This window comes from Ahaetulla prasina, chromosome 1 (assembly GCF_028640845.1).
Source record: "Ahaetulla prasina isolate Xishuangbanna chromosome 1, ASM2864084v1, whole genome shotgun sequence".
NCBI lineage: Eukaryota > Metazoa > Chordata > Lepidosauria > Squamata > Colubridae > Ahaetulla > Ahaetulla prasina.
The window spans coordinates 285,222,099-285,237,865 of NC_080539.1; the positions used below are offsets into that span (position 1 = coordinate 285,222,099).

Sequence of the window (15,767 nt, forward strand, 5' to 3'; positions counted from 1 at the left end):
ATGTTTTCTAATTTTATTTTGAGGCTATGTAGCCACAAGAAAAAAGGAAATTTCTCCTCTCAAGCTGTCAACACAAAGTGCTTCTTCTATCAGATGAATAGGTTTTGCTTATGAAAACCGAAAGATGACCAGTCCATTCAGCCTCTCTTCTTCTAATAGTATTTATGTATTTGATTTGTATCCTACCTTTATTACTTTATTAGTAGCTCAAGGTGGCGAACATACATAATACTGCTTCCTCCTCCTATTCTCCCCCTGCCAACAACAACACTGTGAGGTGGATTGAGCTGAGAGAGAGTGACTGGCTCATGGTCACTTTCATGCCTAAGGCGGGACTTGAATTCACAGTCTCCTAGTTTTTAGCCCAGCATCTTAACTACTGCACCAAATTGGCTATAAAATATAAACCATATAAGTCATAGCTAATTATATTGAATTAATATTTTTTACTTTTAATTGATTAATCAGTTAATTTTGAATATTTTCATAAATGCGTACTGGAGAAAATTAAGCTGTTCATTTTTTAATGATGCGCATGTGTGTGCCAGTGGAAGGGACCTCCCCCTTTTTCAGTAAGGATTATCATGTGTATTTTTAAAGTCATTTTACAAATATATACATAATTTTCTATGAAGAGTGTTGCTCAATTAATTAAAATTATTTTTCTCGAGCAGAAATATATTAAATAATGCATGTGTCTCATTACTATATTAAATTTTACAACTGATTTCATTAAAAAAAACTTTGATAGTAATTGATTGGTCTACCTCTATGATTTCATTTGATCTTTGACCCGAAGCATTAACACAAATGACATGTTAAAGTTGAAATCTCAGTGCTAGGATGGTATCATAGACACCATAAGACAACTGTTCTTTTATTTTTGGTATCTTGTTGTTAGCTGTCGGAAGGATTAACTGTATCCTTGTAGTAGGAAATACCTTTCAGGATTATGTTCAGTATTCGCTGTAGTGATAGCAGTGACCTGAGACAACTGCTGATAATAGAATGTATTTTATTCTTCACTTAACATATTCATTTTAATTCAGTCCTGTGATCAAAGCACTCAAATCCTATTGAAGAAATGAATCTCTAATATATCAGAATAATGCCATATGAGGGTTATTTGAAATTGTTATTCCAATAATAATTATGTAAGAGGACAATGCACCCATGTGTTCAGTTGCTTGATACCAACAGAGTTCTGGGCCATAACGCTATTCAGTCTTTCTGGATATTGAGTGACTGCATTTTCATGCTGATACTTCCATAAATTAAATACAACAGAAGACCAACCCAACCTGCACCCCATGGATGTACCCCTATGTACTCCCTAATTCTTATGCAGTGCCTACATTCGCACAAATAAAAATAATTGTATCAAGAATACAGTTTGCAACAGTGAAGTAATTTTAATTTTTATGTTTTCTAATTTTATTTTGAGGCTATGTAGCCACAAGAAAAAAGGAAATTTCTCCTCTCAAGCTGTCAACGCAAAGTGCTTCTTCTATCAGATGAATAGGTTTCGCTTATGAAAACCGAAAGATGACCAGTCCATTCAGCCTCTCTTCTTCTAATAGTATTTATGTATTTGATTTGTATCCTACCTTTATTACTTTATTAGTAGCTCAAGGTGGCGAACATACATAATACTGCTTCCTCCTCCTATTCTCCCCCTGCCAACAACAACACTGTGAGGTGGATTGAGCTGAGAGAGAGTGACTGGCTCATGGTCACTTTCATGCCTAAGGCGGGACTTGAATTCACGGTCTCCTAGTTTTTAGCCCAGCATCTTAACTACTGCACCAAATTGGCTATAAAATATAAACCATATAAGTCATAGCTAATTATATTGAATTAATATTTTTTACTTTTAATTGATTAATCAGTTAATTTTGAATATTTTCATAAATGCATACTGGAGAAAATTAACTGTTCAATTTTTAATGATGCACATGTGTGTGTCAGTGGAAGGGACCTCCCCCTTTTTCAGTAAGGATTATCATGTGTATTTTTAAAGTCATTTTACAAATATATACATAATTTTCTATGAAAAGTGTTGCTCAATTAATTAAAATTATTTTTCTCGAGCAGAAATATATTAAATAATGCATGTGTCTCATTACTATATTAAATTTTACAACTGATTTCATTAAAAAAAACTTTGATAGTAATTGATTGGTCTACCTCTATGATTTCATTTGATCTTTGACCCGAAGCATTAACACAAATGACATGTTAAAGTTGAAATCTCAGTGCTAGGATGGTATCATAGACACCATAAGACAACTGTTCTTTTATTTTTGGTATCTTGTTGTTAGCTGTCGGAAGGATTAACTGTATCCTTGTAGTAGGAAATACCTTTCAGGATTATGTTCAGTGTTCGCTGTAGTGATAGCAGTGACCTGAGACAACTGCTGATAATAGAATGCATTTTATTCTTCACTTAACATATTCATTTTAATTCAGTCCTGTGATCAAAGCACTCAAATCCTATTGAAGAAATGAATCTCTAATATATCAGAATAATGCCATATGAGGGTTATTTGAAATTGTTATTCCAATAATAATTATGTAAGAGGACAATGCACCCATGTGTTCAGTTGCTTGATACCAACAGAGTTCTGGGCCATAACGCTATTCAGTCTTTCTGGATGTTGAGTGACTGCATTTTCATGCTGATACTTCCATAAATTAAATACAACAGAAGACCAACCCAACCTGCACCCCATGGATGTACCCCTATGTACCCCCTTATTCTTATGCAGTGCCTACATTCGCACAAATAAAAATAATTGTATCAAGAATACAGTTTGCAACAGTGAAGTAATTTTAATTTTTATGTTTTTTGTGTTTTTTATGGTTTCCTGAAGGAGGCAGTCAAGGTTTGGCATTTTTGTTTTGTTTTTGTTTTTTTATAATTTCTTGCAACTTTTTCTCTATCTGGTAGTGAAAGATGACTTTCGATCTCCTCTCATTTTTCTCCAGCATCTGTCTGTCTTCAAAATTTCCAATGCAAATTATTCTTCCTCTTTTATAATATCCTCAAATAGGGCTTTTTCATATCCATCCAGTCTCAGTCCAATGCACTTTTAAAAATAATCTCTAAATCTCTCACCTATTTCATTCTTTTCATTTCTGATTCTTTTCCACACATTTTCTCTGTATGTATGACTAAACTGACATTACAAATCATTAATTTTAATTAACAGAACTGAAATTACCTTTTTTGTTAAGATCAAATCTATAGAGAGAGGAGAATCCCTTAATTGCACATTTAAACTCAGAACAACTTAGTGTCAACCCTTTGCCCCATATATGACATGCTGTCTGTTCAAATATGGCCTTTTTGCAATGCCCAGAAAGGGTCATTCAGGTTTAAAACCGATTACAAAATGAAGACTCCTTTCAGCTGATAGTTGATAACTTCATGAACATGTCCATGTAGTTGTCTTGGCAACAGTAACTAAAGGGTTTGCCTTTGTCTTCTGGAATGTTTTCTCCATTCTCATGATCTAGGTCTCAATCCAAAAGTATACTTGTTACCCATCCAAACATTAATCAGTCCTGATCCTGCTTAGTTTCCAAACCTAGCGAAGATCAGCCATATGCTGTCACCTGTTAAGACTTAAAATATATATGAATAATGCAAACCAGCATATTGTGAATCTGAAGTCCTTCACTGTTAATAGAAAATGGGTACAAGGCTGTGATACCCCACAAATTAGTATGTCTTTTGGTGAAAGAACAACTTCAATCTAGCAGCATCGTCATCATTAAGGTAAAGAAAGCACATAGTCTTAAGCTACAATATTTTCAGACAGCTAGTGACAAAGAAAGACTTTTAAATTAAGCTATAGCAGAACTTTACTCAGATTTGTTGTAACAATTTGAAGTGATATCCAATAGGTCTCATAGTTCCCTATATGTATGACTTATTTACAGGATCACCCACGAGCTGAGTATGAAGCAAAAGTATTAGAAAAATCTCTCAAGAAAGAATACAGAAATAAAGAGGTAAGATAACAAATTCTTTTTGTTTTAAAATTTTCTGTAATAAAAATTAAGTACATTTGTTTTAAAAATCATAGTAAAGGGTATTCACATTTATATTATTCATTGTAAGCGATTACTATTCTGATACTGTTACTGAATATAAAGAAATGAAATATCAAGAAAAAAGAAATGCAGTTAGCTTCAAAAGTGCCATGGAATAATACAGAGTACTTAGACATTTGTTCAAAGTTAGTGCAGTGTAGAAAATAGCAAGGACTAAATTTTTTAAAAATATTAATTTTCACAATCACGCTGCCTTTGAATAAATGACTGACTGAGTAATCTGTGTTACTCTAATTTTAGAGACATAATTTAGATTTTTACTGTCAGAACGTAAAAAACATTTAGAATTACCTACCATAAAGAGCCCATCACTTGTGATCCTTGTGAAGGTTCTGGAGCAGCAACCCAATGATACAGTGGGTATCTTCTTTGAACGAGATGATCACATAACTTCTAGATATTGAACTGAATTCCATTTTATAGCACAGTAGCACAAAACACTGGAAAATTATTATTCTGAACCATGTTTCTAAAGTACTAAACGTAATCCCATCTTGAAACAGAGATAATGTTTCATCAGACCAAAACCAATATAATCCAAATTTTGTTCTTTGAGTAGTTTAACAGGTGACTGCAGTAGTCTTCTTCAGTCTGGCCCTTCTCCATATGAATGCACTTCAACTCCCAGATTTGTCAGGAATGGCCAGACTAGCTGAGGAATTGTGGAAACTGAAGTTGAGATCTCTCCATCTGAATATGTTCAGTTTTCAAAAAGCTAAATTAGAGGAAGGCTTCTCTTCAGAAGCATATTGGCTCTGATTAGGATCATGTGAATTTATCTCTTTCAGTTTTTCAGGCACTAGTTTGGTGGGTCCCATTCAGAGGTGGTATTCAGCAGGTCCTGATCGGTTCTGGAAAATCAGTAGCGAAAATTTTGAGCAGTTCGGAGAACCAGTAAATACCACCTCTGACTGACCCCACCCCCGTCTATTCTCTGACTCCCGAGTCCCAACTGATCGGAGGAAAAGGGGATTTTGCAGTAACCTTCCACTGGAGTGGGGTGGGAATGGAGATTTTACAGTATCTTTCCCTGCTATGCCCACCAAGCCATGGCACACCCACCAAGCCACGCCCACAGAACCGGTAGTAAAAAAAATTGAATCCCACCACTGGTCTCATTCCTATGTCAGTTTGCAAACACTTTTAAAAAATGCCCTCTGAATAAAAATGCATATTCATAATTGTGAATAAAGTGTAGGCACATAAGAATTGGAAAATAATATGACAACATTCAGAAAATGAAAAATCTAAAGGATTACAGTATAATAATCTGGTTCATTCATAGGTTTGGAAAGTGAAAATTAGGTCAAATTTCTCTACCAGTTCTCATATCTATACTACAGGTAATAACCATCGTGATTATCCTGAATAGATTTGTCTTGGGTTGCTCTGTTGAAATCATCCAAGTTGAAAGTCATCATAATTACGTTTTGTGATAGAATATTTTATAATTTGGCTTTTTAATGATAAATGAGATAAAATGTTTTTCAATCTCCCACCATTTACTTTCACTGAGGAACCTTGAGTTCTAATACCTTGAGACAAAATAGCCATTTTGCATCCAATTTTCTGTATAACATATGCTTTTATATATTTCTGTTATTTTCTCTCTTACTGCTATATAAGATACAGTATATCTAATGTTGAAACTTTTTTCTCAGTTGCTCTGAGCTTTTAATTATTTTGTTTGTATTTGTCTGAATCTTTTTCAGTCCATAATATCCTTTTTAAAGTGTGCTAAGCGGAATTTCTATGAATTTCTGTAAAGCATTGCATTGTCAGCAGTTTTATTTTAGATTCAGCTCCTATATAAAAATGATTTGGCTACCCTGTAAAGAAATGAAATATCAAGAAAAAAGAAATGCAGTTAGCTTCAAAAGTGCCATGGAATAATACAGAGTACTTAGACATTTGTTCAAAGTTAGTGCAGTGCAGAAAATACCAAGGACTAAATTTTTAAAAAAATATTAATTTTCACAATCACGCTGCCTTTGAATAAATGACTGACTTGAGTAATCTGTGTTACTCTAATTTTAGAGACATAATTTAGATTTTTACTGTCAGAACGTAAAAAACATTTAGAATTACCTACCATAAAGAGCCCATCACTTGTGATCCTTGTGAAGGTTCTGGAGCAGCAACCCAATGATACAGTGGGTATCTTCTTTGAACGAGATGATCACATAACTTCTAGATATTGAACTGAATTCCATTTTATAGCACAGTAGCACAAAACACTGGAAAATTATTATTCTGAACCATGTTTCTAAAGTACTAAACGTAATCCCATCTTGAAACAGAGATAATGTTTCATCAGACCAAAACCAATATAATCCAAATTTTGTTCTTTTGAGTAGTTTAACAGGTGACTGCAGTAGTCTTCTTCAGTCTGGCCCTTCTCCATATGAATGGACTTCAACTCCCAGATTTGTCAGGAATGGCCAGACTAGCTGAGGAATTGTGGAAACTGAAGTTGAGATCTCTCCATCTGAATATGTTCAGTTTTCAAAAAGCTAAATTAGAGGAAGGCTTCTCTTCAGAAGCATATTGGCTCTGATTAGGATCATGTGAATTTATCTCTTTCAGTTTTTCAGGCACTAGTTTGGTGGGTCCCATTCAGAGGTGGTATTCAGCAGGTCCTGATCGGTTCAGGAAAATCGGTAGCGAAAATTTTGAGCAGTTCGGAGAACCAGTAAATACCACCTCTGACTGACCCCACCCCCATCTATTCTCTGACTCCCGAGTCCCAACTGATCGGAGGAAAAGGGGATTTTGCAGTAACCTTCCACTGGAGTGGGGTGGGAATGGAGATTTTACAGTATCTTTCCCTGCTATGCCCACCAAGCCATGGCACACCCACCAAGCCACGCCCACAGAACCGGTAGTAAAAAAAATTGAATCCCACCACTAGTTTCATTCCTATGTCAGTTTTCAAACACTTTAAAAAAAATGCCTTCTGAATAAAAATGCATATTCATAATTGTGAATAAAGTGTAGGCACATAAGAATTGGAAAATAATATGACAACATTCAGAAAATGAAAAATCTGAAGGATTACAGTATAATAATCTGGTTCATTCATAGGTTTGGAAAGTGAAAATTAGGTCAAATTTCTCCACCAGTTATCATATCTATACTACAGGTAATAACATCGTGATTATCCTGAATAGATTTGTCTTGGGTTGCTCTGTTGAAATCATCCAAGTTGAAAGTCATCATAATTACGTTTTGTGATAGAATATTTTATAATTTGGCTCTTTAAGGATAAATGAGATAAAATGTTTTTCAATCTCCCACCATTTACTTTCACTGAGGAACCTTGAGTTCTAATACCTTGAGACAAAATAGCCATTTTGCATCCAATTTTCTGTATAACATATGCTTTTATTTATTTCTGTTATTTTCTCCCTTACTGCTATATAAGATACAGTATATCTAATGTTGAAACTTTTTTCTCAGTTGCTCTGAGCTTTTAATTATTTTGTTTGTATTTGTCTGAATCTTTTTCAGTCCATAATATCCTTTTTAAAGTGTGCTAAGCGGAATTTCTATAAATTTCTGTGAAGCATTGCATTGTCAGCAGTTTTATTTTAGATTCAGCTGCCTATATAAAAATCATACCCAGAAATGATTTGGCTACCCTGTAAAGAACTGGAGGCATAAAAGAGCAATCAGTGAGGTCTACTACTAAGTAAATATAAGGAAGAACCCAGCACAACAAAGATAGGCCAGGGTAATTAAAGTCAATATTTTTAGACAAAAGTGCTATCCAAATGCTCTAGTATAAATATAGAAGGTTGTGCTGTGTTATAAAAGGAAAGATCTTCTTCCAAATAAATAAACAGGAAGTAGAAAGTAATAGGAAAGCAACTGAGTTTGTGGGCTTCTCCAGACTAGTTAGGATGAAATCCAAAAGGATATTTCCAAATGTAGAAATGGGCAACAAACTGGTAAATACAAATAATTGTGAATAAATAATGAACGGACCATTTTGGAGTAAAAAAAAAAGTAACTACATGATTGACTGAGGGGGACTGGACTGATATAACTAATCAGGTAATAAGATGATAAAAACAACAGTGTGCAAAAATAGTTCAATCTTAGAAATTTATATAAAAAGTCCTTTTTTAAAAAGTCAGTGTTGTTATTGGTTGGGTTATTCATATTAGTATATGCTAAACTCAATGTATCTCAAAAAGGATAATGGGCAGTAAGAGGAAATGGACTGATTTTCTAGATTTCTTTACATTTTGCTTTCATTTGCTTGTACTAAATAATCATTTCACCTGTAAACACAATCATCTCATTGTTCATTGAACAATGAAAAAATTAAATACCATCAAATTGTTTTTATGCCATCTAGTCCTTTTTATACTCTTAGCAACCAGATAGATTTTTCTTCATGACAATCTATCAGCTGTTTTACATAATAATGTAGATATAAAATGCTTACACGATATGTAACCAGTTTTTAATTTGCCAGTTAATTGTGATTATTTTTTTCTGGTTTTACTTTGAATTTTCTCTTTTATAATAATTTATATTATGTCAGAAATTTAACATCAGCGCATTGGCATCTTTTATTGGTTTTTAAATTCTACCATATTCTATATAGGGATTTATTTATTTATTTACGTATGTCAGTGCTTTGTAACAGCCATATTGGATTATCCTTTTCTGTTTCCTTCAAATGCCATCAGAAGGGCCAGCAATTGCCAGAAGAGGCAGCTAACAAATGGCGACAAAGAGTTAAGAGAGTCATGGCTGGGATGAAATTGGTACATTTCATTACCATTTGTGGAAACTTTCTGAATCTGATTATCTATAAAACACAATTTTCTTTTATTTTATAATATTCACATATATGGCTTTTCCCTTCTGTCTTTATCACTCTTGTTGAGATGGGTTTTTGCCTTTATTTGGAATGACACTGCATGGTTGATCTTTCATACTGGTTGATGTGCAGCTTTTACAACACTGCACATGCCTTATGCTTGATGGGGTTTCCTGGCTTCCTTTTTTTTGGGGGGGGGGGGAGAGAGAGGGAGAGAGAGAGAGAATGAGAGAAAGAAAAAAAATGCATGTGATGCGCATGTAACATTAAGTGCTTATTTTTCTTATAGGAGCCTTATGGAGTTGTACATGATCATTTCCTAATTCCTAATTTTACATATAAAGTGGTCCTAAAGATGATGTAAATAAAACTAAATTGATCATCCAATGAACTGTGAACATATTTATTTAGCAAATATAGATAGCTGCCCATCTCATAAAAAAGGATTTGGGTGGCATGGAAACATAATAAAAATTAAAAACCATTATGAACAAACAGACTACTAATACTGTATGCAGAAATGATTCCTACATATATACGACCAATCGGCTTCCAATTCTTTTCCCTCTTCTCACTTTCATTAATTTAAGTTTACAATAGGATAATGGGATGAAGAAGAGAAGCAAGAGGTTGCCTCTAGTCCCTCCTTTATAACCCCTTAAAAGTACAGAAGAGATCAGACAAAACTATGTGGCAGACAAATCCGGTGTAGAAAGCATGAAACCCATTATGCTGTTACTTCAAGTTTCATATCATTCATATCATCTTTTCTTCTTTGTGACTTTGCAAATACAATTCCATATGTACATACCCATCATCCTACCCATTATGTGGTTGCAGTTCATGGTCTTTGGCCCATATGTCTTTTGAAAAATACATAATACAATATGTGCCATTTTTCATGCTTGCCAGACTCCGGTGTCCCTAAACTTTACTATCCTTGAGAGAACAGCTACTCTGTGTTCACATGGGAAAAACAGAGGGGATGCTGCTAATCATTTACTTGCTTTCACTGTCATTCTATCGTTCCTGTAAGTGATGACTTGGATATAAATTAAGCTTTCAGGAAATATTCTAATAATACTTTATTCTAAATGGAAAATTACATTACATTTAAAAAAAAAAAACAATCTAAACAATGTCCGAAGGAAAACTGGACCAGTTTCCAAAATTAGTTTGGGCTAAATATGTTTTGTCAGCCCTTCCAGAGAACTGTTTTGAAGAAGCTGCCTGGCCTTAGAATTGCATCTGTCTCGCATAAAAATAAAACAACCAACTATGTGTTAGCAAATGTTCTCCTATCCCTTTTCCCTCTACTTGCCCCTGCATTTCCCCCCTACATGAAAGAGCTGGGAAAACTCCATAATCGATGATGGGTCTGCAAAATGAAAAAGAACGAATAAGAATCCCATTGCCCAAACTGTTAGTACTACATATAGCCTCATATAGCCTCATCCATAAATTTGTTCTGTTGGAAGTAATTTGCAGACTGCCTGACCTAGCTGTAGCTTGATGAAAGCTTGTTAATTGACTGACACTCTTGTGATGTTTACTCTTTTAGGATGTTTACTTCTGTTTATGTGTCTTTGCACTTTAATTGTGGTCTTGCCTATTTAAATTTGGGTAACAAGCAAGAATCAAAAAGGCAACTTATTTAATTGCTATAATGAATTGCTTTGTGTTATGTCTTCTTTTGCATGCTAGACTGAAAAAGAAAAACTGACATGGAAAGATCGTTTCCCAGCATACTTCACAAATTTTGTGAGCATTATTTTCATGGTAAGCATTATCTTGGAAACATTATTTTCATGGGCTAGTTGTCTCCTCAAAAATAAGGAAACTTTTATTAAAGGAGGGAACAAACCTTTCCTTTATCTGTCCAGTTTTTGGGTTATATTTAACTTTTCCTAATTTCCCTCACTTTCCCATCTTCTGTGTTGGAAGTGCAAATTTCATAATTTTCAGTACATTTTCATGGTATCAGTTTAGGGAGGGTCCATTAAATGGTGCAAAAATTAATGAATTGGCTTGTGTTTTTCAAATAATACATTTTAAAAGTTTTAGCTCTATAATGAATAATAATAAAGCTTGCAATGTTCTACTTGTATTTTCTTTCTTAGATATCTGTGCCCCTATAATTATGCTATTTGAACACCATATTTTGCCAAACCTAATCTCTGAAGAGGAGTTTAGAGTCCACAAAAATGTTATCACATTACTGAAATTTCACAAGAATTTAAAACTGATTAAGGGGAGCAACATAAGTCATTATATTGGTTTGTTGAATTGACATTACCTTGACAACAGTTACTGGGAAAATCATAAGTCAGATCATCAAATGGATTTGTAAGAAGGTGATTACTAGAGATCAAAAAGGCCTTATTAAAAATAGGTTATATCAGACTTTAAAAATTATACTGCTTTAAAAAATACCCAAAATGACTATAGACCAAGTAGACCAAGAGAATGCTGTGGATGTGGTGTACCCAGACTTAATGAGGCATTTGATAAAATTGGCCATAACCTCCTTCCTCATAAAATGGAATGATATGGAATGGATGGTGCCATCATTATATGGATTTGCAGTTGCTTTCACAATTGTACCCAGTGCATGGTCTCTGTTCATTTTTATAAATGATTCAATAAAGAGAAAGAAGAGATGCTCAGCAAATTTGCAGAAGACACAAATCTGGGAGGATTGCTAACCCCTCAGAAGACAGGCTGAAAAGATAGGCTCAAGACTTAAACATTGGACTTTTTCCAAGAAATATAGTTCCATGTCAAGAAACATAGGATTCTGCATTTAGATATGGAAAAAAAGATGTACATGTACAAGATAGGCTCAACAATAGTACTTGGGAGAAAGAGCTACGTGTCTTGTTATACCACAAATTGAACATCAGTCAGCAGCATGCTGCAGCTACCAAGAAAACTAATGTAATATTGGGTGCATCAACAAAAGTATAATGTGAAGATTACAAGAAGTGACAGTTCCACTTTACATTGCATTGGTATACCACACATAGAATACTTCATTCAGTTTTGATCATCACAACGCAAGAAGGATACTGAGAAACTGGGAAAAATGTAGTGAAGAGCAAACAAATTTGGAGAGGATCTGCAGTATAACGACATGAACATTTAGATATGATTCAGTCTAAAGAATAGAAGGCTAAAGGCCACTTTATAGCTTTCCAATACTTCCAGTCTGAAACAGAAGGACTGTCACAGGAAGATGGTGTGGTTCTAAGAACCAATAGGTGGAAGCATAATCATGGGTGCTCTATCACGAAATATTCTCAAATAAAGATTGGCAACCACTTGGCTGGGGTGGTCTGAAAGTGAAGATTCCTGCCTTAGATAGAAAATTGAACTAGAAAGCTTCTAAGTTTTCTTCCAACTTTATAAATCTATGAATATAATTGCAGGGTTTTTACTAAATAGATAATAATGAATGAAGAGCAGTCTGAATTCTGAAAAGCAGAATTAATAAGCAGAATCATTATCTTATGGTATTTTCTTTATTATTCTAACTATATTGTGTTTAATTTCATTGCTGATATTTTTATTTAGTAGTATAGTATTATAAAAATGTTTAATTTATCCATGAGGATTATAACCATTTTCCTGTAAACCATATGGGAGCATGCAGCTTTTATAATACTATAATTGGCACAAGTAATTGAAACACTTCTATACGAACTACATCAGGCCATAGTAATATTGTGAACCTAATCTTTCGATAACTGATTATGTCCTTTTCAGATTGGTCTGACATTTGCTATTGTTTTTGGGGTTATTATATACCGAATCTCCACTGCAGCAGCTTTAGCCATCAGCTCCTCTCCAGGAGGCAGGTCAAATGTTAGAGTAACGGTCACAGCCACTGCAGTAATTATTAATCTGGTGGTGATAATAATCTTGGATGAAGTATATGGCTGCATAGCTAGATGGCTGACTCAGATTGGTAGGTACATATTCTCCCATTATTTGACTTAGAATTATGATTTCATTAAATGATCTGTCTAACGATTCAGCTTTGACTTTGCAAGCAAAATTACATAGGAACAAATCATGAGATAATAACATAAAAGGATACTTGGCATTAAGGCAGTCTCATCTTTCAGTAACTAATATTTGGTTGAATTTTAAGTGTGAAAATTATTTAAATTCATTTAGAGTCTTGTCATCTTGGTGACCCAATTTTTTTTAAAAAAACAAATAACATGATTTATCTTCATTTCCAGTCACTGCTTACTTTAAGAATATAAATCACGAAGTAAAAAATAGAGGGGTCCAGACTTTCTTTCAATATGCATTTCTTTATTGAAAGGGAAAATAATCTGAAATACTTTTCTAGTAATCTTGTAATCAAGCCAGATTGACATTATACATACCATATTGTAGGGACAACTGTAGTGTACCAGCTCTGATCACATTATTCTAGGTAATTGCCAAGTGTAATCGATTTCTAAGATAAAGGTAAAGGTAAAGGTTCCCATCGCATATATGTGCTAGTCGTTCCCACCTCTAGGGGGCGGTGCTCATCTCCATTTCAAAGCCAAAGAGCCAGTGCTGTCCAAAGACATCTCCGTGGTCATGTGGCTGGCATGACTAAACGCCAAAGGTGCACAGAATGCTGTTATATTCCCACCAAAGGTGATCCCTATTTTTTTACTTACATTTTTTACATGATTTCAAACTCCTAGGTTGGCAGAAGCTGGGACAAGTAACAGGAGCTCACCCCATTACACGGCACTAGGGATTCATACCGCTAAACTGCTGACCTTTCAATCGACAAACTCAACATCTTAGCCACTGAGCCACTGTGTCCCTCTGATTTCTAGTTCCACTTTTTTCTATGAAGACAAGACTCTGTATTCACTGCCACAAATATCAGCCTGTACAGTAGTCATTGACTTGCAACTATTTGTTTAGTGACTGTTTGAAGTTACAATGGCACGGAAAAAGTGGCTTATGACCATTTTTTACACTTATGATTGTTGCAGCATCCCCGTGATCACATGATCAAAATTCAAAATTTATGACCTTCTGGCAGGCAGAATCAATGGGGAGGCCAGATTCATTTAACAGTTGTGTTACTAACTTAACAACTGCAGCGATTCAGTTAACAATTTTGGCATTTCATGCGTTTGCATAAAATGGGATAAAATTCACTTAACAACTATCATGCTTAGGAATGGAAATTTGGGGCTCAATTGTGGTCCTAAATCAAGGACTATCTGTATAATATTTAGTATTTTAAATTGATCTTCCAGTCACTTTTGCATTAATCTCATTTACCTCAGAGGTTCCAAAGACAGACAAAAGTTTTGAAGAACGACTTATCTTCAAGGCCTTTCTTCTGAAATTTGTTAATGCTTACACTCCCATTTTCTACGTTGCTTTCTTCAAGGGCCGGTAAGTTGCATAGTTGCATAGATTAATTAATTGTTTCATTAGTAATGTTCCAAAGCTCTTATTCAAACAAGGACAGCTCTTTAGAGGAATTGTCACTCGAGTTTCCCAGGCTACACCTACCTCCAAGTATTAAGATCATAAAGTTTAACTGAATTAATTATGCTAGCATATGCTAGTAATTTCCCAATGTGTAATGTTGGTTATGTTTTTGTTAGGATCACTTTTTCTGGGCACAACAGAAGCATGGTTGGCTTACCGGTGTACATTAAGAAGGGATATTGCTAAATACTAAGGCAAAAAACATCAGTTAAAATTGGAGTGTTTACTCAGATGTCCATGCTGTTTTAAGCTGTTACAGATAGAAGCATTTACAGAAATAAATGGCAGTCAGCAGCTTTACTGTTTAGGATCATCAAATTGAGAAATATTATTGAAAACACCACAAAGGGAAGTTTCCATAAGCAAAGACAAGGTTGGGGAAAACCGCCTTATTCCCTTGCTTTGCTTCTCTTAAAATTCTAAGGGCTCTTAGGTCAAAAGCTATACTAAAGCAGTGTCGAGAACTACGATCAGATAGTGGAAATAGCAAATTCAGGCTTTTTTGAACTCTATTCATTGACAGAAAGGATTTCATCCAATTAATTAATTAATTGGATTCTCCTCATATCCACAATATATTAATATTCTTTCCTTTAATCATATTTAACATTAATAAACCCAGCTCAAAGGCAAATTACTTCTCTGAAAAATGTCACTGATAAAGTTTATGTTGATGAAAGTGAATATATTCCTGGTAGCTAGATTTGCTTTTCTATATTTTTTTTCCTCTGAAACTAAATTAATCATCCATTGTACAATGTGTATCTGTGTAGAATGATTTTAGAGGCACGTAAAATATAACAGAAAGTGACTGAAAGGTTGTGTCTGTAACACAAATTCTAACCATTGTTTCCAAATTATCTAGATTTGTTGGACGCCCAGGCGATTATGTCTACATTTTTCGTTCTCTTCGAATGGAAGAGGTAACTGTAGCTTATTTTGTTCATGTGTCTAGAAAACAGCTACGAACATTCTGTTGGGGTATATGGATGTCCCCAGTTTTTTTTATTTTGTTTTCCCCTTTCTTTTAGTGTGCTCCTGGTGGTTGCCTGATGGAATTGTGTATACAACTTAGCATTATAATGTTGGGCAAACAGCTGATTCAGAATAATCTTTTTGAAATTGGCATCCCGTAAGTAGTAAGGAATAAAAAAATATTAGCTAACTTCTCAAAATACTTGTATATCATCTCTTGATATATATTTTTTTCTTATTTGATATCCATGCAGTGCAAGAAAACATTAGACTGAGGATATACCAAAGTTTAAAATAGTTGAAAATCATTTTGTTCTTA

The 15,767-nt window shown here is 34.3% G+C and overlaps 1 protein-coding gene across 4 annotated transcripts in view; it reads left to right on the plus strand.

The window, feature by feature from the left end:
- Positions 1-15,767, plus strand: part of ANO1 (anoctamin 1) — a 134,745-nt gene that overhangs the window by 102,982 nt on the left and 15,996 nt on the right. For 2 of the 4 annotated variants that reach the window (XM_058161488.1, XM_058161498.1), the window contains 7 exons: positions 3,946-4,017; positions 8,820-8,897; positions 10,658-10,732; positions 12,719-12,920; positions 14,263-14,374; positions 15,339-15,396; positions 15,505-15,605. In XM_058161488.1, the coding sequence (XP_058017471.1) occupies positions 3,946-4,017; positions 8,820-8,897; positions 10,658-10,732; positions 12,719-12,920; positions 14,263-14,374; positions 15,339-15,396; positions 15,505-15,605 (698 nt within the window). The remainder of the gene's footprint in view (positions 1-3,945; positions 4,018-8,819; positions 8,898-10,657; positions 10,733-12,718; positions 12,921-14,262; positions 14,375-15,338; positions 15,397-15,504; positions 15,606-15,767) is intronic. The other 2 variants (XM_058161507.1, XM_058161516.1) reach the window with 1 other exon arrangement.